This window comes from Macrotis lagotis, chromosome X, assembly GCF_037893015.1.
Source record: "Macrotis lagotis isolate mMagLag1 chromosome X, bilby.v1.9.chrom.fasta, whole genome shotgun sequence".
Classification (NCBI taxonomy): domain Eukaryota; kingdom Metazoa; phylum Chordata; class Mammalia; order Peramelemorphia; family Peramelidae; genus Macrotis; species Macrotis lagotis.
This window is the reverse complement of record NC_133666.1, coordinates 438,943,700-438,966,904: the sequence shown is the minus strand read 5'-3', so window position 1 is coordinate 438,966,904 and position 23,205 is coordinate 438,943,700. Positions and strand designations below refer to the sequence as shown.

Here is a 23,205-nt window from a genome sequence, read left to right as displayed (position 1 = left end):
TATACACAAATCATTGGAGTGCATGTGTGTGTGTGTAATTCATACTAGCCAACTAAGTAGAAGTTATATAACTAAATTTATTTGGAAATTAAATAGATTTTATAAATTTTCACTTCAAAACTGCTTGTCACTAAATTCCTTACCTCAGCAGCAGTTATAGTTTGTTGAATTGACGATTTATTCTGAGCCAAGCTTTGTTTTACCTCAGTCATCTTTTTTATAATAACATTTTTCTGATGCTCCATACCTTTAATTTCCTAGAAATATCCAGATAGTAAAAATATGCTACAAAAAGTCTAAAGTTATCCTGCTTTTGATAACTTATAGTAATTCAAATAAAGTAATGACCACTTAAAAGTAATTCAATTTAGTCTCATCCATATCCATATATATACATATACATATATACATACATATATATGTGTGTATACACACACATACACACACACACACATACACACACAATTTGATAGCCACCTGTGGAATTCATAGGGAATAGAAATTGGACCTGGGATTTCTTTGATAGGAAGAATTTCATTTCCTTTAGGAAAGTAAGGAAACTCCCTTTACCAATTTAGGTAGGCACTTTCTTTGCAATTTACAGTCTTAGAAAGTTCTCTTGAAACACAAAAAGATTGAATGATTTTCCCAGGGTCATAGAACCACTGTATATCAGAGGGAGAACATTAAACATTCTCTCTGTCTTCAATGCTCCCTCCCTATATTAGGGATGGGGAACCTTTTTACTACCAAGGGTCTGTTGGCTATTTATAGTATCATTCATCTGCTATATTTGATCAAACATTTCATTAATTCAACCCTAAAAAACTCCTAGATTTGTTGAATTTCAAATCTGCCTGCAATAGCGGCTGTAGTGCCAGACCAAGTGATTTCCAGGCCCTTGTGGATCAGATGCTTCCTGCCCCTGCTCTATATCATGCGGCCTCTAGTGGATTACAAACACTATGTATTCAAATCTCTAATTTAATCCTCTTAAAATTAAAAGCTAATATATATGAATAAAGGATTAAAAATATTAAATGATTGCTATAGACCACAGTGAAATTACAAAGTTTCTTTGAAATATGTAGATATATAAATATAAAATATTTAGATTTTGCAAAGTTAAATTGCAAAATATATTTGCAAGATTTAAAATGTGAGATTCAATTAATCTAAAATTGAGGACATTTACATGAAAATATATTCTAAATTGACTTCCAACAGTTGTAGTAAAATAACATAACTGGTAAAATACCAAAACCAAAAGTTACTTACTTGGTAAATTGAACTGAATTGTATGATATTATAAAGTTATAAACTCTTTGGAAAAAAAGAGATTTATGTTGTCAGGATATTCAAAACTCATGAAAATATGAAGGTATGGGTTTCTTCCATTCATGATAAAAATACAATGCTTTTGTATTATTTACTTTCAAGTTTTTTTAGAAAGGTTTTAAAAGTTTTCTCTCTGAGTGTTAAAACAAATTTAACCCTCTATCTAGCATGTCTGTGTGTGTGTGTGTGTGTGTGTGTGTGTGTGTGTGTGTGTGTATTTCAGACCACTACCCTGCAGGTCTCCAGAAACCTAAGAAAGGAATGTTTCTACAAAGTTTTGGGAGGGGCTGATAGGTTCATTTATTACCATAAACTAACTGCTTTGAAAATACTTGTTTCTTTTAAGAATAAGCACTTCAAAGTCCATTACTGAAAGCATCAAAAAGAATTTAGCCAGTAAATAGTAAAAAAGTCAATTTGTACTTTTTAATGTCAGTTCCACAAAAGTCTCATTTAGAGCATTGTTTCTTCTATGTTTGTAAAGAATCATTCTCAGAGCATACAAAAAGTGCAAGCTTCAATAAGCAAAACAGTTTATACTTTGAAAACACAGGAACCAACATCATAATTATCATGACAGAGTTTCATAATATAGTCTTTCCGCATGTGATTTAAAAGGAAAAAATCCAGCAAAAACTATAAAAAAGCAAAAGTGTTAATGATTTGTAATAGTAATGAGCAAGAAGAATAAAAATATTAAACTCCTTAGAGAATTTTAGTAGTTTTTTTCTCCCAGTAAATTGTGAATATAAATCAAAGGTTATAAATATTTAAATGAGCAAAGGTGAGTAGGTCCAAAATGATGTTTAGCAATATATTTTAAGCATTAAACATTTCTCTGGAGTTTCATAAGTAAAAGTACCATTGAACATCAGAGATAACAATTGATAAGAGAGTGATCCTGCAGGGGATTAAGGTCAGTTAGATATTTATAATATCATCAGCTATATTTGGTCATTTAATTAATTCATCCCTAAAAAATTCCTAGATTTATTGAATTTCAAATCTGCCTGTAATGTATGCTGCAGCTCCAGACCCAATGATTTCCAGGCCCTTATGGATCAGTTGTTTCCCACCCCTGCTTTATATCATGCTACCTCTAGTGGATGACAAACACTATGTATTCTTTGTTCAGTCACCATGTACCAAATTCCTATAAGTTCCAGGGAGAAACTGGGTAGATGATAGATATGCCCTGGGAAGGAAGGAAGGAAGGAAGGAAGGAAGGAAGGAAGGAAGGAAGGAAGGAAGGAAGGAAGGAAGGAAGGAAGGAAGGAAGGAAGGAAGGAAGGAAGGAAGGGAGAGAGAGAGGGAAGGAGGGAGGGAGGGGAGGAAGGGTGGGGGGATGTAGGGAAGGAGGGAAAGGAAGGAGGGAGGGTGGAAAGGAGGACAGTTTGAATAAATTAGAGTTCAGGTTGGGAAGTAAAACTGAAGGGAAAATTATTCAAAACCCTCAAAGCATGGATTTCTGAGTTAAGTGCATAATGTTTCAAAGCTCCTAGCTCAATACTAAAAAATTTCAAATAATTTTTTTTACTTTTCATGTTGTTAGTTTTTTCTGGTTATAGAAGCAACTCAAGCAGTTTAATTATTTATTCAAAATTTATACATGTGTTTTTTAGAAAATTTAGATTAGAAATTATCTTACTCCATCACTGATTAATTGAAGAGTATTTTACAAGTCACATCATTCATGTCAAAAACATTTACTAAGTACTACTATTATGTGTACAGAGCAATACCTAAAGTATTTAGGACATAATGGCAAAAAAAAAAGTCCTTCACCTCAATGTGTTTACGTGCTTCTAGTCACAAACAATGATTAAATAAACACAAAATAGATGTAAAATAAATACAAAGTAAGTTCCAGATTCAAGAGCACTAGTAAGTGAATAAGGAATAGATAGGAGGTATATAGGCAAATCAGGCTAAGTCCCACAATTTATCATGGTTCTACTTGAACTAAACTTTGAGGAAAGTTAATAATTTTATGATATTTAAATGAGAAAATGGAATTGTCAGTATAAAGGAAGGAGATGGGATATGGAACACCATGTACTTTGGAGAATGCCAAGAATGTCAATTTGACTTCTGTTGTTATTCAACCCTTTCAGTCTTATCTGATCTTTCATGACCACATTTGGAGCTTTCTCAGCAAAAATACTGAAGTGCTTTGTCATTTCCTTTTCCAGATCATTTTACAGGTGAGAAAACTGAGGAAGACAGGGTTAAGTGACTTGCTCCAGGTCACACAAGTAGCAAGGGTCTGAGGCTGGATTGGACCCCATGAAGAGGAGTCTTCCTAACTCCAGGTCTAGCAAAAGTTGCCACCTAGCCACCTAATTCTGGCCTATTGGGTTAGAAAATAATATAATTGAAATAGAATAGTATATAATAAGTCTGGGGAGATAGGTTGAAAAGAGATTATGAAAGGTTTTAAGTGATAAACAGAGGTATTTGTATTTGATCTAGTCAGAACCCTTGAAACTTTTTAAACAATGTAGTGATGATGACATCATTATCATCATCATCATTTCTACATTCCATATTTATAAACCACCATTGTCAGACTTGCAAAGCATCTTAGAAATACTATATCATTTAATCCTCATATCCTCAACAACAATGGGAGATAGGTATTCATATTAGCTGCATTTTACAGATGAGGAAACTGAGACAGGTGGAGATTTAGCAACTTGTCCCAGTTCACATGGCTGGTAAGTATATGAAGCTAAATTTGATCTCATACTTTCTTGTTTCAAATACAACTATGTTTGTGGTGCCACTCAGCTTCTTAGTCTAGACACTGTCAGATTTGTCTTTTTTTTTTTTAGTTTTTACAAGGCAATGGGATTAAGTGACTTGCCCAAGGCCACACAGCTAGGTAATTATTAAGTGTCTGAGGCCGGATTTGAACTCAGGTACTCCTGACTCCAAGGCCAGTGCTCTATCCACTAGCCAGCCCCAGATTTCTCTTTTAAAGAATATCAATGTTGGTAATCATGTGAATGATGGATTAAAAATGAAGAGAGAGCAATCAAAGGACTATTTAAAGGGTTCAGGAGAGAAAGATAAGAACCTGAGATAAAGTGGTAGTTAAAGAGAGAAAGGGTCACACAGGCGAGATACCAACAATTTTGGTATATGATTGGATATGAAGAGTGAGGAAGAAAGAAGAGTTGAAGATAATTCCAAGCTTATGGGATATCCAGTTGGTCCTGTCTAAGAAATAGTCATGTTGTACAAGGGAAGTTCTATGTATGGACTATACAGTTCCACCTTTTAAATCTATCTTCCCCCCATTTTGTATAACATAGTACTATCAGCTAATATGTCCCCAGTTTGTCTTGCTAATAGGTTGAACAATTCCTTTATGAATACCTCAAAATGTTCCTCTTGCAAAATTTTGCATTTATTAACTTCTTCCATTAGACAAAGAAAAGGTTTTTCAACCTTGGCCAATATCTCTACAACTTGTTCTTTCTTTTCTTTTAAAAATTTTCTCTCTTCTTGCTGATCCATTGTGACAGTATCCATTCTAATCTATTGAGGGAAATGAAAAGAAAACAATGTCATGAAGGGAAAAGAGTGAAAAGATTTGATGTGAAAATTCAGGAAAGGCCTACTCCTAATAAAACAGTTGCATTCTCTTTGGCTATCACATCCATCTATTTAAAACATAACACTCATTCTATGGTGTTCCCTCATTCCCACCATGTCCTCCACACTCTGACTCCAACCTCTCTGTTCCATTTTGTCCCATATTAGTCCCCTTTATGGATCCTTGTCTTTATCAGACTACTCGGCATTACTCAAAGGAGTCCTTTGCTCTCCTACCACTGTGACTTGGAACATGCCACTCCACATGCCTGAAATGCCTTGCCTCCACTGCTCAATCTTTTGAACTCTTACCCAATCTTCCAGATCAAATGTCACCCTTTCAGTGAAGCCTTCCCCAATCTCTATAGCAAGAGGTGATCCATTCTTTCCTTTAACTTGCAAACTAATTTCTTTATTTTTTTTAAAATACATATTCTTATATTATAGGAAAGCTATAGTGCTTAATGGATAGAGAAGCTTGCTCAGCTTCTCTGGGCTATAGGACTATGAAAGATGCTGGCTGTGTGGATCTGTATGAATTACTTATTTCTCAATACCCTCAGGTAACTGCCTAAGATCATAAATGGCAGACCATATATTGAACTCCACAAATACATTGAGTTTTCTCATTCCCAGACCTGGATCTTAATTTAATTAGTCCAGGGAGTTTCCAATGAGAAAATTCTACCTACTTATTAATCCATCAATCACCACCACCACATATATATATATATATATATATATATATATATATATATATATATATATGTACATATATATATATATTTGTTGTTTAGACATTTTCAATCATGTCTGACTCTTTTTTACCCTATTTGAGATTCCTTGGCAAAGATACTAGAGGGAGATTGCCATTCCTTCTCCAGCTCAGTTTACAGATGAGGAAACTGAGGCAAAAGCTATTAAGTGACTTGCCCAGTGTTATAAAGCTAATAAGCATCTGAGGTCAGATTTGATCTATCCACTGTGCCACCCAGAGTATTATATGCATATATAAATATTCATACATATAGACACATAGGTCTAAATATCCCATAAACTACTTAACATATATTGAAACTTTAAAATAAACTAAGATTTTGGGGATCTCTATGTATAAGCATATACACACATATACATATACACAAATATACAGATATGCAAATATATGCATATATATAGATATGTTTCTTTATATTTACACATATATAGAAAACTATGTAGTACCTATCCTCAAGAAATGAACTCCTCCACAAGAAATACTTGCATGTCTGTGTATTTATGTATGTAAGTATATCTTTATTTCATTGCCACAGTGCCTTGCACATTGCAAGCAACACTCTCTAAAATGTTTTCTGAAATTTTCAAGAGGATTATCAAAAATTCTATAAAAAACTGCAAGCCCAGCAATATTTATATTGCCTGCAGACTGGATCTGAACTTAGTCAGTGAGTTATAGAGAAAACAAGTATAACCAAGTGTCTTTAAAGCAGTACAAAAATGAGAAAATTCACTAAAAAATTAAGAATTGAAGAATTTACACACATTTAACTTGAAAGAACAGTGGAAAAATACTAGTTTTGTATAAAATCAATCTCCAAATCTATCTATCCATTTGTTGCAAAGCATTTTTGTTCATTTTTAATTTATCAGGAAGGGAGCAGAGTAAGAAAAGGGAGGTAGAAGGGAGAAAAAACTAAATACTTATTAATTTAAAGTAGTCTTATATTTTAAAATTGTGTTATATTCATTTGTGAAATATACATAGGATTTTTTTCTTTTGCCTAACATATTTTTCTAAGGATATTTTTCTAAGAATATATTCCTAAGGATATATGATATACATATATACCACACAATGGGTTATCCTGGGATTTGTATCACAGCAAAAGAATCCAGCCAAAAGTGAAACACATTCCAAAGACCATTCAGTTGGCCTAGATATGCCATGCCTAAACTTAAAAAATTCCTTACCAAAGAAATGTAAGCTTCAGTGATATTTTGTTCAGGGTTAAATAAAGAAGCTTAAAAGAAAGACACTAAAAGTAAATAATGTCATCATCACATAGCTAACAAGGACCTTGGACATTTAGGAATAAGATACTACTGCCCTTTTACTAGACTGGCAGAAATTTCCATTAGTCCACAAAATGAGCTATGGGGTCTCTTCATGCATGGTCAGACATCACCAGTTGGGCAAAGAAGGTAAGTGTCATCAGCAAGAGAGAGAATATTGCTTGCTAGCAATTCATGTAGTGAAAAGATTCTTTGTTAAAGACAGATTTTAAAGGCTAAATTAAAATGTACAACATAAAAGCAAATTTGGATTTTTTTTTGACCTTAATCAATTGTCCAATTCCTTCTTGATCTCGGGTTAGCTTTTTAAACCATGATTCCAGGAGCTAAAAAGGGGTCAAATAAAGTAACAAATTAGGGTTTCAGTCTAATGAACATTACAGTTTTCAGAGAAAAAGTTCAATGAAAAAATGTTACATATACGCTATAACCCAGAATAAAATACTCATCTTACGTAGGTCTCATAAAATAAAAATGAATTTATATAATTGGAGGCAAAGCATTTTGTCTATTTTAATTTTAGAAAAAAAAAGTGTTATGTCTATCAGAAAATAAATTCCCAAAGTAATTTTAAGCCTGTTTTCTTAATTGATTATACCCAAATGTACTTCTGTAATAGATAATAAATCTAAATGATCAAAAAGACAAAATATATCCTTTTCTCCCAGCTTCAAAAGCTGTTACAATTTCAGAGTCTTATGAATTTATTCACTTTGAAAGGTAAGGATGCATAACACAAGGACAGGATCCCAAGGTTTTAGCATGAGATAATTTAAATCTTCAAATTCCTAGAATAGTACTGATTTTTAAATAAATGCTATACCGTGGGCAGGTATGTTGTGTGGATGTGAAAGGCCAGGCTTAGCTCTTGGACTTATTAGCAGTAAATGGGGAAAAACTATGATGAATGGGTAAAAAAGGATAAATATGTAGTTTATTAGGTTAATAAAGGTACTAACTTTCCATGTTAGAATATCCAAAAATGATCTTATTAGATCATAGGATCATAGTCATAGACATAGACATTGAAAGAACTTTAGGAGTCATTTAACCCAAGCTCCTCAATTTATAAATGAGGAAATTGAGGCCTAGCAACATCAAATGAATTGCTCAAGGTAATACAAGGACAGAAAATGGCATCCTCATCTGGCAAATGGGTTTTCTGATTCAAAATCCAGCACATTTTCTATTGGGGGGAGATCAAAAAAGCTAAAGGAACATTTGTTGTATGTTTGTGTATGGGATGAAAATTGGGTTAAGACAGAGCTGGAGTGCCCCTAAGATCCTTTTCAACACTAAGCATCTAGGATTATTCTTCAAGGTAGTCTATAGGAAGTAAACAAATGTCACTTGTAGTTCACTATTAATAAAATTTAGCTTAATTGGTAATTTTATACTTTGGAACTTTGGGGCCTTTCCACGAGCATGGAGTTAAACTGGAAACAGGCTCAGCCTCAGCTACCACGACTCTAAGGAATTCTACACAAGAGGGTATTCTGGCATACCTCCTATACTGTGACAACATCCTGCTCAGTCTAATAGCTACAGGGAAGATGAAAGGACCTGCTCTGACCCCAGGCCCTGACTTATGACCCAGATCAGATGTCTAGAAATGTAATTACTTGAAAAAGTCCCTTTATTTAAGAAATAGGAATGATTTCAATGGATGTATAAAGGATAATTTCAAAAAATGTATAAATTGGAGTAAAATAAATAATAAAACATTTGATTGAATAATAGAACTCTATTTGTAGTAATAAAGTCATGTTACACACATTAGACACGGAAAAAATTAATTGAAGCTACATTGAAAGTATAGCCTCAATTTCCTCATCTGTAAATTGAAGGACTTGAACTATACAACTTCTAAGGTTCATAAGAGCATTTCTTGAACAATTCTATCAGAATTACAGATTCATTACTATTTGGAAAAGTTAAAAAAAATGAGGAGAAAAACTCAATATATTTTTATGGATCAAAGCCCCCAAAACATACTAGTATTTATAAATTGAAAGCTCCATAAGGAATAATTCATGCACCTTTTTATCTCAAATTAGAAATTTCTCAGTTAAAAAGTTTAATTTCTCATCTGTTAGGAAACCACTGTATAATTTTCTAACTAAAAACATAGTTGAGTGCTATTTAATTGAAGTTTTTTTGTTAGTCTAGTTACCCACTAAATAATAATGAAAGTTACCATAACCATACCATAAAGTTCTGTTCTCTAAGCATAAATAAATTAAATTTCAAGGATCCAAAGTACTTTATAAACTTTGAGATAATGGGTAAATGTGAGCTAAAATAACACAGTAGTGACAATGATAATAACAACTACTATTGAAAATACCTACAGTTGTGATGATGGATCATTGTCCATAAAAATTTGGAATCTATGCAAGATGGGTAAAAGACAGATTCTAAAAACTATAAATCATTAATATTCATATAGATCCTCTTTAAAATTTTAGAGCAATTCATGAAATGCATGGTTTATAATTACTAAGAAAATAGTTATCTAAGAGATAGTATGAGTTCACTAGTAAACTTTCCCAAAGTAAACTCTTCATTTTTATTTTTAGATTTACTGGATGACTAGATCAGATGATGTCATGGATATATTGGTATTAGTGATAAATTTTATAAAATTTGTTATGATGACCTCATATACAACATAAAGGAATAAATGAATGAAAGGATGCAAAAATTAAGTAAGTAAGTACAGGCTAAATAACAGAACAGTTAAATAGAGACAGAGTTCTTTGAAAAACTTTTCAATATATATCCAACAGATAAACCCAAAGCAAGAATACTCAAATTAACAAGAACAAATATAAAAATTCTGTATTTCTATAAAATAATTAATTGTGTGTATATGGAAAATGGTGAAAAAACATTTTAGAGCAAGCAAGTTGTGAATCCTAGATGGTAGAGCAGCAAGTTGTGAACCCTAGATGGTAGAGCAGAGGCAGGAAATACACAAACTCTCCCCCAAACCATTCTAAAATACCTTTAAATAATGAATCTAACCCAATTCTAGAGTGGTAGAATTCACAAAAAAACTGAATGAAACAGTTTTCCAGCCCAAGTCAACTTGGAAGGTCAGTAGCAGGGTGAGAACAGAGCCCAGTCTAGTGCAGGACTCAGTGCAGACCCAGCCCCAGGGATCAGGAGCAGGTCTGAGTATCCTGGTAGCGGGACACCCAGCAGCTATGTTCAAAGCATTCAACTCATGGATGGTAAGGGGGTCACATGAGATTTCAGGGATATCTTTGATATTTCTGAGGCAGGACCCTATTGCTTTGCCCATACTCAGACCCATGTCACAGTCTGGGGCCCCAGTCTCAGGAAAGGGAGCAGAAGCACAACAGAGCTCACTACCTGAAGTAGAGCAGGGATCTTTCTCACAGTTCCAGGATAGAAAGGAGTGCCTGTGGTCATGTACAGACCAGAGCACAGGCCAGGAGAACAGACATAGCCTTCTATAAGACCTTGGAAGAATTTAGGTCTGGGGGGGGGGGTGTCCCTTAAAATAGCTGTAAGGACCCTCTAAAACTTAGGACAATGCATCCTCCACCCTGGAGATAGAGCCCTACCTTAACAGAGAGTTAGAATCAAATCATAGGCTGGGGAAATGAGCAAACAACATAAGAAAAAATATTAGACCATAGACAATTACTTTGGTCCTAGGGAGAATCAAAATTCAGACTCAGAACATAACAAAATCAAAGTTTCTGAATCCAAAGACTACAAGAAAAATATGAATTGGTCTCAGTCTATGGAAGAGCTCAAAAAAGATTTGGAAAATCAAGTAAGGGAGGTAGAAGAAAAATTAGGTAGAAAAATGAGAGCAATACGAGAAAATCATGAAAACTAAGTCAGCAACTTGGTGAGATACCCAAAAATACCGGAAAAAAATATCTTAAAAACCAATTAGGGTCAAATGGAAAAAAAGCATTCCAAAAGGTCAAAGAAGTGGAGAAGAATGCCTTAAAAAGCTGAACTGCCAGATGGAAAGGAGATACAAAATCTCTCTGAAAAAAATCATTCCTTCAAATGTCAAATGGAGATAAGGGAAACTAATGTCTTTGTGAAAAATCAAGAAACAATAAAACAAAACCAAAAGAATGAAAAACTAAAAGAAAATGTAAAATATCTCATTGGAAAAACAAATGACCTAGAAACAGCTCTAGAAGAGATAATTTAAAAATGATCGGACTATCTGAAAGTCATCACCAAAATAAAGAGTCTAAACTTCAATTTTCAAGACAGTCCCTAGGAAAACTTCCCTGATATCGTAGAAGCAGAGGATAAAATAGAAATTGAAAGAATCCACCAATCACCTACTGAAAGAGATCACAAAATGAGAACTGTCAGGAATATTAAAGCCAAATTTCAAAACTTCCAAGTCAAGAAGAAAACATTACAAGGAGCCAGAAAAAATAATTCAAATATCATGGAGCTACAGTCAGTATAATGCAAGATTCAGCAGCTTTTACATTAAGGACTCACAGGGCTTGGAATATGATATTCCAAAAGGCAAAAGAGCTTAAATTACAATCAACTACTCAACAAAATTGAATATGATCTTTCAGGGGAAAAGATGAAAATTAAATGAAAAAGGGGACTTTCAAACTTTCTTGATGAAACGACCAGAGCTGAATTGAAAGTTTGATCTTCAAATGAAGCATAGAGAGGGTGGACAGAAAGGGCAAATCATGAGGGACTTAATGCTGTTGGACTGCTTGTATTCCTGCATAGGAAGATGATACTTATAATTCATGAATGTTCTCATTTGTTAGAAGACGCAAATATAGACAAGGCACTGGAGGAAGTTGAATTTGAAAGTATGATATTAAAAAGAGGAATTAATGGGGAAGAAAGGAATATACTGAGATAAAGGGTAAGGAGAGATAGAATAGGATAAGTTAGTTCACATAAAAGAGTCAAGAAAAAACTTTTGAAATGGAATGGAAGAGGGGGAAGGTGAAAGGATGTGAGTGAGCCTTACTCTCATAGGAAGTGGTTCAGAGAGGGAATAATATATATACACTCAATTGAGTATAGAAATCTATTTTATGTGAGAGGAAAATAGGAGAGGAAAGGGGTATAGGTAATAGAAGAGAGGGAGAGGGGAATCATATGCAAAATACTTTTGAGGAGGGACAGGTTGAAAAGAGAGGGAGAACAATAAATGGGGGTGGGAGGAATAGGACTGAGGGGAAAATGAATAGCAACTGTGGGAAAAATGTTGAGGTAATTTCTGTCTAAACATTGTTGTTTAAACATAGATTGAAGTATATTTTTCCTAACGTTATTTGTCTTGAGGTTTCTCTTTTTTTATCCTATCCCTCCTCAAAAAGTCTTTTTTGTTGTTTCTAACCACTGCTTCCCTTAATCTAGGCTCCCTTTTATCATCATCTCCCTTTCTCATCACTTTTCCCTGTTATTTCCTTATTAAGTTAAATTTTCATATCTAACTGAATAAATATATTTAATTCTTCCCTCTTTAATCCAATTCCAATGAGAATAAGGTTCAGTGATTGCCTACTACTCTCAATGTTCCCCTTCATTGTAAAGGCCCTTCCTGCGCCTCTTTTTTGTGAGAAAGATTTCTCCATTCTATCTCTTCCCCTTTTCCCAAAGTATTTCTCTTTCACATACCTCTTCATCCAAACATAATCATTCAAATATAAACACATCTGTGCCCTCTTTTTATATACGTTCCTTTTAACTGACCAAATATTAATGAGGTTCTTAGGAATAGTATGTACCATCTTGCCATATAGAACTATAAATAATTTAACTTTATTTAGCCTTCTTTGAGACTTTGTAGCTGTTTTTACACTGTTGTCTTCTGTTTTTATTTCTTGGTTTTCCTCACTCAGTAACTTTCTTTGGTCTTTTAGGTTTTGTTTTGGGGGGTTTTTTGCATATTTTCCAGCCTATTTCTTGACTTTGAAACTTCTATTAAGTTCTTCTTTCTTCAAGTGGAAGTAGAAGGAAAGCAGCACAGTATTCCAAGATTCAGGCTTTTTTTCTTGCTGCTGTCTCCAGAGCTTCTTCTCTTGGGAGGAATAAAAATTTCCCTCAGAGGAGCATAGGGGAAGAAAAAATTAAACTTGTCTCTTCTGACTCTTTTCAAATCAAACATAGTGAGTGATCTCACCACATGGGACTTAAATCTACCAAGTGAGAAGATATGACAAGTTATTGATAAGATGTCATTTTGTTCCTGTGAGTAAAGTACTAAGTATAATATACTGTGTTCAAAAGGAAATGGTTCAAATTACTTATGACAAAGGAACTAGTTTATCAATTAATCAATAAACAAGTCCTTATTAATCACTGGGGGTATCAAAAACAAAAGTGAATCAGCCCATCCTTATCTTCTAAGGGGAGGTAAAGGAGGGAAAAAGAAGAACAATATGGATGAATTTAAGTACATACAAAACATAATTACAAAGGCATCTAGAAGAGGCACAAGGAACAGGAAATGCCTCATGTAGAAGGTGGTACTTGAGCTGACTTCTAGGAAGCTAGGGATTCCAAGAAACGGAGGCATAAAAGAAATATCTTCTAGGAATGGGGAATGGTCATCCATGGAGAGGTGGATTAGGGAAAGTAAAAGGTTCTCCAATCAGTGATACTGCTGAAAATCTTGGCATTCTCCCAGAATGCCTCCTACTGGGATGGCGATGTTCATTCATGACACAATGTAGGCAAACCGTTGATCCATTTAGTGGGTAGACAGCATGCCACTGTTACTAAATGTTATCTTGCTCAGAGAATGGCCTCAATTCAATCTGTTCAATTTAAATGTGACAATCCAATGCTACTGCCACCAGCTAAGACATTGCCTTCTGTTTGCTATTGTAAGAAGGACTTCTTATTGGCTACCATCTTGTTGAATCAGATTCTACTTCCCTGATACTTTTGATCCCAGGTATCAAGTCAGGATATTATTGGACTTAAAATTTAATTCTTAGATATAATTTTAAATAATATCATTATGTTATATCATTATTAATTAAATCAGACAATGTAGGAGCTGGTAAAATTTTAAAAAATTGAAAAGGAGTGACCTAGAAAGAAATAATGACAAAGTATAAGAAAATATATTGTAAGGAAAAGATATTTTAATATCTAGGTCTCAGTGAAGATAGGATAAAGTAAATTTTTAAAGATGAATTTTAGGGCTGGAAGAAATTTAGTTTTGAATTCAATAATCACTTCTTAAGAACCTAATTTCCGAAGAGCTTTCATTTAGACCCTGGAAGAGAAACAACATTTAGATAATATGGGATCCCTGCCTGGCACTCATTTTGAAATTAAAGACTAAAGGTCCAAAGAAGCTATGAAGTACCTTTAATAAAATATCTCATCCATCTTTAAAGCAGGATATAAATGGATCTCAATGTCTAATTTTGGCTTAGATTGCTTCTTTTTTTTTTCTTTTTGCAAAGCAATGGGGTTAAGTGACTTGCCCAAGTTTACACAGAAAAGTAATTAAGTATTTGAAGTTAGATTTGAACTCAGGTCTATCCACTGCACTACCTAGCTGCCCCCTAAGATCTCTTTAATTGCCCAATCACTTACCTACCTATTATTTCCAAAATTTCCTTAATAAATCAGGCCAGGATGGAAAGAAAAACTTTAAATCACTGATCTAGTGTCAAGATAAACTGTTTAAGATGATATCAAAGATTTTAGAGGGCAGAGGAAGAGAAAGATAATACTGGAAAGACAGTAAATTGTTAAACAAAGCAGAAAATCTTGAGCCAGCCTTGGTTCAGCGAGATCCACTCACTACTTAATAAATTGCTTTTCCCCAGGGCAGTGGAAAAGGAAGAGCTGGGTAACCACAAAGCCCAAAAAAGGAAATAATAATGAGTCACATCTAAATAAGGTATTTAAAAAACACTTACTCAGAGATAGGGAGGAAGTAGATAGCCTGTGGAAGAGGATACAGTGCTGAACTCAAGATTCAGTAAGACTTGAATTTACATTCTGACTCAGACCCTTAAAGTACAAAACTGGGCAAGATTTTTAACTATTCTGAGCCTCAATTTTCCTAATCTATAAAATGAGGAAAATATTAGCACCAGTATCACAAGGTAGTTATGAGGATTGAATGAGATGATAGCTATAAAGCATTTTGAATGTTTTAAAGTACAAAGTTCCAAAGGCAGCTACTGTTACTAGTATTTGTAATTATTATTTTCCCATCTGGAAGATTAAGAATTTGAGACTAAGAGAGTCTGTCAAGAATGCTTTTGTTTCAGATTGGTGACTTACTACAGCACCCCCCAATTCACATGCTTATCTTAGCATGACCTGCCTTATGTCATGGTCTTCTTTGAGAATGAAACATCATCATTATCAAAAATTATAGTAGGTTTAGGGTTTAAGGTAAATTATTTTTAAAGTTGAATCATTCCATTTTAACATTGTAGTTATAAATCATTTGGCCCCACAAAACCTAATAAAAATGATGTAAAAAATTGCCAAAAGTTTTGCTCAGAGGTACTAGTTATCAATAGTCTATTCTAACAAAAGTAAGGCATGAAAAATAATTAGAAAACTATCATTTTCAGATAGATTAGCAGTTGGAGGATTGAGCAAACTGTTCTAAAAAGGAAAATTGCAAACTATTAATTAAAAAACTATTGAAACAATAATAGAACACTCTAAAGAAAAGAAATGTAAATCAAAACAACCTTGAGGTTTCATCTCACAGCTCAAAAATTGGTAAAGATGACAAGCGATGGGAGTAGTCAATATTAGAGGAGTTGTGTAAAGATGGGCATTCTATTACATTGGTTGTAGAAGTGTCAATTTGTATAACTACTCTAAAAACAATTTGGAATTACACATATAAATTGACTAAAATGCAATAATTTTTCACCAAGAGATTTCATAGTTAGTCATCTGTTCCTGGGAAGTGATTGATGAAAAGAAAAAAAAATACTCTGTATAAAACAAAATGCTTATGGCAGCTCTTTTTGTTACAGCAAAGAAATAGAAACAAGTAAATGTCTATCATCTGGGGAATGGCTAAATAAATATGGGCTATAAGAACCATGGTGAATAGGAAACATCTAACATAACCAAGGCAGAGTAAAGCAAGAAGATCCCGGAAAATAACAAACACAATGATAACAATGTAAGAAAACAAACTGTAACTGAAAACAATCAAAATTGAATTTTTCAAAATTTTAAAGACTATATTTTACATGATAGAAAATATATAATTTATAGCAAATTGCTTACAGAGGAGTAAGAGAAGAGAGTATTTGGAACTCAAAACTGAAAAAAGTATTAAAATATTTTTTACATGTAACTGGAAAAATGCAAAAATCAAAATTTATAAGATCTTCTCTTTTATAAGATCTTCTCTCTTCCTTTATAAAGATTGTAATCCATGGAAATGAAACATTGCATAAAACATATGCTAATATGTTTTGTCTTTTCCTCTTTTAAATAAAATTTCTTTGTAAGAATGGAACTTAGTAGAGGCAGGGATTCTGAGCTCTTGCAAATCCAAATTTAAAAATGTAAAATTACATTTCAAAACTAATTTTGAGGCAACAGAACCAACAAAAGAATGGGGTGGAAAATTTTTCCATGCAAAGACACCATAGAAGGTCAAAAAATGGAAGAAAATGTGAAATAAAGCTCATTTTTAAAAAAACAACCACATGAAAAATAGATCAAGGAGAGATGATTTTAGAATTTGGCTTTCAGAAAATGATGATTAAAAAGAAAACCTAGACATATTTCAAGAAATTATTAAGGAAAATTTTCCTGATAGCCTAGACCCAGAGGGTAAAATAGAAGTTGGAAAAAATCTTCCAATCACTTCATTAAAGAGATCCTAAAATGAAAATTCTCAAGCAAATTCCAGGACTCCCAGGTCAAAGAGAAAATATTGCCAGGAAGAAATTATTAAATATTGTGAAGCCACAGTCAGGATAATACAAGATTTAACAGCTTCTATATTAAAGAATTGGAGAACTTGGAAAATAATATTCCAGAAGGCAAATAAAAATATTGATTGCAGCCAAGAATTACCTATCCAGCAAAACTGAGTATCTTTCAGGGAGAAAAATGGACATTTAATGAAACTGAAGACTTTCAAACACTCCTGATGAAAAAAACAGAACTGAATAGAAATTTGACTTGAAATATACCACACAAGAAAAGCATAAAAAAGGAAATAAGAAAGAGAAATCATAAGGGGCTTGATATGATTAGACTTTTAAAATCCTACAAGAGATGATAATACTTGTGTCTCCTAAGAACTTTAACATTATTACGGCAGTTAGAAGGAATGTACATCTATAGAGGGCACAAATATAAGTTGACTATGATGGGAGGATATCTAAAAAATTAAAAGTAGGCAGTAAAATTAGGTAGCTAGGTGGTACAGTAAATAGAGTACCTGGAGTAAGGAAGACTTGAGTTCAAATCCAGTCTTAGATACTTAATTACCTAGATATGACCTTTAGCAAGTCACTTAACCCCATTACTTGCAAAACAAACAAAAGAAAAGAAAAAATTAGGTGGTGAGAAAAAGGAATGTTCTGGGAAAAGGAGAAGAGAGAGAAGTAGAGTGGATAAATTATCTACTACAAAAGAGGTACAAAGGAGCTTTCCAGGAGAGGGTAATTGACTCAAAGAGGAAGGGTGGAATTAACTCAAAGAAGGAAGGAAGGGAGAAAAAAAGATAAGAGGGGAGGGCCTGATAGAAGGGAGACTGGATTGGGAGAGGCAGAAGTCAAAAGAAAAACTCCTACTTTTTTTCTTACTTCCTGGAACCAAAATTTTGGAGTAAGCAATAAATTGTTATAACTCTTCCATATTTGTCTCCAAACAAACATAAAATAATACCCCAAAACAAATCCTAAAAAAGAAGAATCAGCAAAAAAAAAAAAAAGACAGAGTGAAACATTTTTTAGCCCAAGAAACCTGGAAGACTGGCAGGAAAATCTATCTCACTTGAATAATAGAGGAACACAGTCCAGGACAGGAAAACTCCCAGCAGCCAGCATCAAGACCCACCTCAGTAGGTCACTGGTAGGCTGTGAAGCCCAGTGGGGTAGAGCAGGCAGAGGACTATACCAAGAGACCCTACACACACACACACACACACACAGACACACACACACACACACACACACACACACACACACACACACACACACACACACACACACACCTAAGCATAGCCAGGAGAACAAGCAAACTGAAGCTCCAAAAATTACCACACGCTTCACGATTGCCATGGGTGAATAGGTATTCTCCAGTACCTAGACTACCATGTGATTCAGCAAAAACACCCTACCTATCACAGCACACACGAGACACCAGCACTAGGACTTGCACTCACTGCCAGAAACCTAAGCAACACTAATCAACCTTCATTCCACCCCCTCAGTGTATCACCAGACAAAAGGGATTTCCATGAGCCTCAAGGAAACAACAATGCAGCCTGAGGCCTGGCACAAGAAAGCCAGTAACCCTTCCATCCTGGGAGCAGGATTCAAATTTAAAAGAAAGGAAAAGGACCAAAAATATGAGCAAAAAACAAAACAACAGAAAGTTATTACGGTGAAAGGAAACATCAAGACATGAATTCAGAAGAAGACATGTCAAAAAGAAAAATGGAAAATATGGGAAGGAAAATGTAGTTATTAATCATAATTGTGAATGTAAATGGGATGAACTCTTTCATAAAATAAAAGGAGATAGAAAAGTAGATCAAAAACCAGAATCCTCCAATATAGTGTTTACAAGAAAACTGAAACAAAGAGATACAGAGTAAAGGGGCTGAAAGAATCTGCTATACTTCAACTGAAATTTAAAAAAAATAAAAGACTAGAAGTAGTAATGCTAATCTCAGACAAAAGAAAAGCAAAACTAATTCTAATTAAAAGAGTTAAGGAAGAAAACTTCTTCTTGCTAAAAGGTACCATAGACAATGAAACAATATCAATACTAAACATATATGCACCAAGTAATTTAACATGCAGATTCTTAAAGAAGATAATTGAATTAAAAGAAAAATAGACATCAAAACTATACTTGTGGGGATCTCAACTATACCCTTTCAAAACCTGAAAAATTCAACCAAAAGTAAACAAGAAACTAAAGAGATGAATAGAATATTAGATGTTAGTTATGACAGACCTTTGGTGAAAACTGAATGACAATAGGATAGAATGTACCTTTCAGCAGCACATGGTATCTACCCAGAAACTGACCATGTATTAGGGTATTTAACAAAACCTCAAAATAAAATTAAGGCAGAAACATTTTAATATTTTAATATTTTCAGATCATAATATAATAAAAACTATATTCAAAAAAGTACAGTGAAAAAAATTAAATTAAAAACTATTTGAAAACCATATAATCTAATCCTAAAGATTTAGTGAGTTAAAGAATAAATTCTAGGAAAGATCACTAATTTTCATTAAAGAGAATGATAACAATGAGACAATATACTAAAACTTATGGGATGCAACCAAAATAGTACTAATGGGAAATTTTATTTCTCTAAATTTTTATATCAACAAAATAAAGAGCAGAACAATGAATTGATAATTTAACTAAAAACTAGAAAAAAAGCACCTTTACAATCTGGAGTTGAGCAACCAATTTAAAATCCTGAAAAATTAAAAGTGTGGTTAATAAAACTGAAAGTTAAAAAATATATTGAGTTAATAAATAAAATCAGCTGGTTTTAAAGGAGGAATAATAAGATTAGTCATTGAATAATTTGATTTTTAAAAAATTCAGTATCAAAAAATGAAAAGGATGAAATCATCACCAAATGAAGAAGAAATTAAAATAATAATTAGGAAATATTTTGTTCAATTATATGCCAATAAATCTGCCAATCTGAGTGAAATCAATATTTATAAAAATAGAAATTACCTAGTTTAACATCAGGAAATAGAATACCTAAATAACCACATTTTAGGAAAATTGAATTCTTCACTTGTAGTGCTAAGATGGTGAAGTGGTAGAACCCTCTGAACCCTCCCAAATTCCCTTCCAAAAAACTAGGAAACTCCCTCAGAAATGATCCAGGTACAGCAAAGAAGGAAAGAACTTTACCAGTCTCATAGGAAACAACTGTTACACTGGGATGAAAGGAACAATATCAGCAGTCTGCCTCATAACAGGGGGCCTGCAGAGAGTTTCCAAGCCTGGGGCAATCCACCTGTGCAGCAATCTATTCAGGACAGCAAGGTCCCATACCCCAGTGACCCACCCCCACCCCCACGCCCTACCTCAAACCACAAGCAAAATCTTCACTTTGATTTTGACCACAGCTGACTAGTAGTGAAGCCCGCATCCCTGACAAAAAAAAAAAAAGACTCATGCTGGGACCTACCAGCAGAGAGAGCCTGCTTCCATAGCAATCCAACAGCAAGACCCCAAACCCAGGAAAGGCCAAGAAGCCAGAAAGGAAGACTATCCTTCAAAGAAAGCTAATATTTAAGTCTGAAACACAATGAAAGCCAGCAGTAAAACCCAGAACCCCAGAACAAAATCACTTGATCCTGTGTAGGACAGGTTCCAAATCTCACATGAAAATACCACGTCACAAAAAAGCAGACAAATAAAAAAAGCTTGACTAAAGAAAATTACTATAGTGACAGAGTGACTCAAGGCATAAACTTAGAATAAGATAATAGTGTCAAAATTTTTACATGTGAAAACTCAAAGAAAAGTGCAATTTGGTCCCAGACACAAAAAGAATTCCCAGACAAGTGGCTCAAAAACAAATAAAGGAATACTCAAAATCTCTTAATTGCTTGCATCAGTAAAACAAAAAAAAGACCAATGAATTGGGCATGCAACAGCAACAACAAAACTAGAAAAAGAACAATATTAGAACATCAATTAAATATCAAATTAGAAATCCTGAAAATCAAGGGGGAAATTAATAAAATCAAAGTAAAAAAACCATTAAATTGGTAAATAAGACTAGAAGCTGTTTTAATGAAAAAATAATAAAATAGGATAAATCATTGGTTAATTTGATTAAAAAAGGAAAGAAAAAATAAATTACTAGTAACAACAATGAAATGGGTGACTTCACCACCAATGAAGAAGAAATTAAGACAATTGCTAAGAACTACTTTGCCAAATTATATGTCAATAAATTTGTCAATTCAAATGAAATGGGTGAAAACCTAAAAAAATATAAATTACCAAGATTAATAGAAGAAAAAAATACTTAAATAATCCAATCTTAGAAAAAGAAATTAAAGAAATCATCAATGAACTTCTTAAGGAAAAGCTCCCCAGGATCAGATGAATTCATAGGAGAATTCCACCAAACATTTAATAGAATACTATATCAACTATTTGGGGAAAAAAAAAAGAAAGGGTACTACCAAATTTTTTTTTACGCAAATATGTTGTTGATACTCAAACCAGAAAGAGCCAAAACAGAGAAGGAAAATTATAGACCAATTAATTCCTCTAACGACTATTGATGTAAAATTCTTAAATAAAATACTAATGAAGAGATTAAAGCAATATATCATAAAGATCACATGCTATGACCAGGTGGAATTTCTATCAGGAATGTAGGATTGGTTAGGTAATAGTAAAACTATCAGCAATAATTGACCATATCAAAAGCAATAAATAGAAATCATATGATAACCTCAATGGATACAGAAAAGGCCTTTGAGAAAATAAAGCACCTATTCCTTTTAAAAACACTATAGAGCATAAGAATAAATGAAGCTTACCTTCAAATGATAAGCAACAATTTTCTATAACCAAGAGCAAGCATTATCTGTAATGGAGATAAGCTAGAAGATGCCTTTCCATTACAATCAGAGGTCAGAAAAAGATGTCTATTATCACCTCTATTATTTAATATTGTACTGGAAATGTTTACTATAAGAATAAGAGAAGAAAAAAGAACCTAAATGAATGAGAAGAAATAAAACTATCACCATTTGCAGATATTTTACTATACTTAGAAAATCAACTAAAAATGATTTGAAATTATTGAAAACTTTAATAAAGTTGCAGGATACAGAGTAAACCCACATAAATCATCAGCCTTTCTATATATGACCACAAAGTCCAGCAAGGAGAGACAGAAAGAGAAACTCCATTTTAAAATTATTGCAAAAAATGTGAAATACTCTGGAGCCCATCTGCCAAGACAAAACCAGGAATTATGTGAACACAACTTTAAAACACTTTTCAATAAATAAAGTCAGATTTAAACAAGTGGAAAAATATTAAATGTCCATAAATAGGTTGAACTAATAAAATAAAAACATTCTACCTAAATTAATCTATTTATTCAGTGCATACCAATCAATCTATAAAGAAATATCTTATGAAGTTAGAAAAATTACAAATTCATCTGGAAGAAGAAAAGATCAAGAATATCAAGGGAATCAATCAAAAAATATTGAAGAAGATAGTCTAGTCATCCAAGACCCCAAACTGTATTATAAAGTAGAAGTTACCAAAACCATCTGGTCCAGGCTCAAAAAAAGATTGGTGGATGATTGAAATAAATTAGGTTTCAATTTTATTACAGCAAATGACTATAATAATCTAGATTATGATAAACCTTAAGATCCAAGCTTTTTCAACCAAAAAACTAATAATTTGATTAAAACTGCTAGGAAAACTAGAAAACAGTATGGCAGAAACTAGGTAAAGATCAACATTTCACATTATATATCAAAATAAAGTTATAATAGGAACATGATTTACACATAAAGGGTGATATCATAAACAAATAAAAAGAATATAAAATAGTTTATCTGTCAGATTAATGGATAAGAGAATTTAGGACCAAAATACTGTAGAGTATTATAAAATGTAAAATAAATCATTTTGATTACATAAAATTAAAAAGTGCTTGCACAAACAAAACCAATGCAACCAAATTATAAGAAAAGCTGAAACTGGAAGAAATTTTACAATAACAACTCTGATAAAAGCCTCATTTCTTAAATATATAGAGAACTAAGTCAAATTTATAAAAGTATGTTATTCCTCGATTGACAAATGGTCAAAAGATATGAGCAGGCAATTTTCAGAAAAAGAAATCAAAGTTATCTCTAGTCATATGAAAAAATGCTCTAAATCACTATTGATGAGAGAAATTCAAAGTAAAACAACTCTAAGGTACCATCTCAC

The 23,205-nt window shown here is 33.1% G+C and overlaps 1 protein-coding gene across 6 annotated transcripts in view; it reads right to left on the bottom strand.

Moving 5' to 3' along the window:
- The window catches only part of CCDC178 (coiled-coil domain containing 178), a 674,385-nt gene that overhangs the window by 422,002 nt on the left and 229,178 nt on the right, over positions 1 to 23,205 (bottom strand). For all 6 annotated transcript variants that reach the window (XM_074201254.1, XM_074201258.1, XM_074201259.1 and 3 more), the window contains 3 exons: positions 7,275 to 7,337; positions 4,720 to 4,881; positions 144 to 257 (listed from right to left, as the gene is read on the bottom strand). In XM_074201254.1, coding sequence (XP_074057355.1) covers positions 144 to 257; positions 4,720 to 4,881; positions 7,275 to 7,337 — 339 coding nt within the window. The remainder of the gene's footprint in view (positions 1 to 143; positions 258 to 4,719; positions 4,882 to 7,274; positions 7,338 to 23,205) is intronic.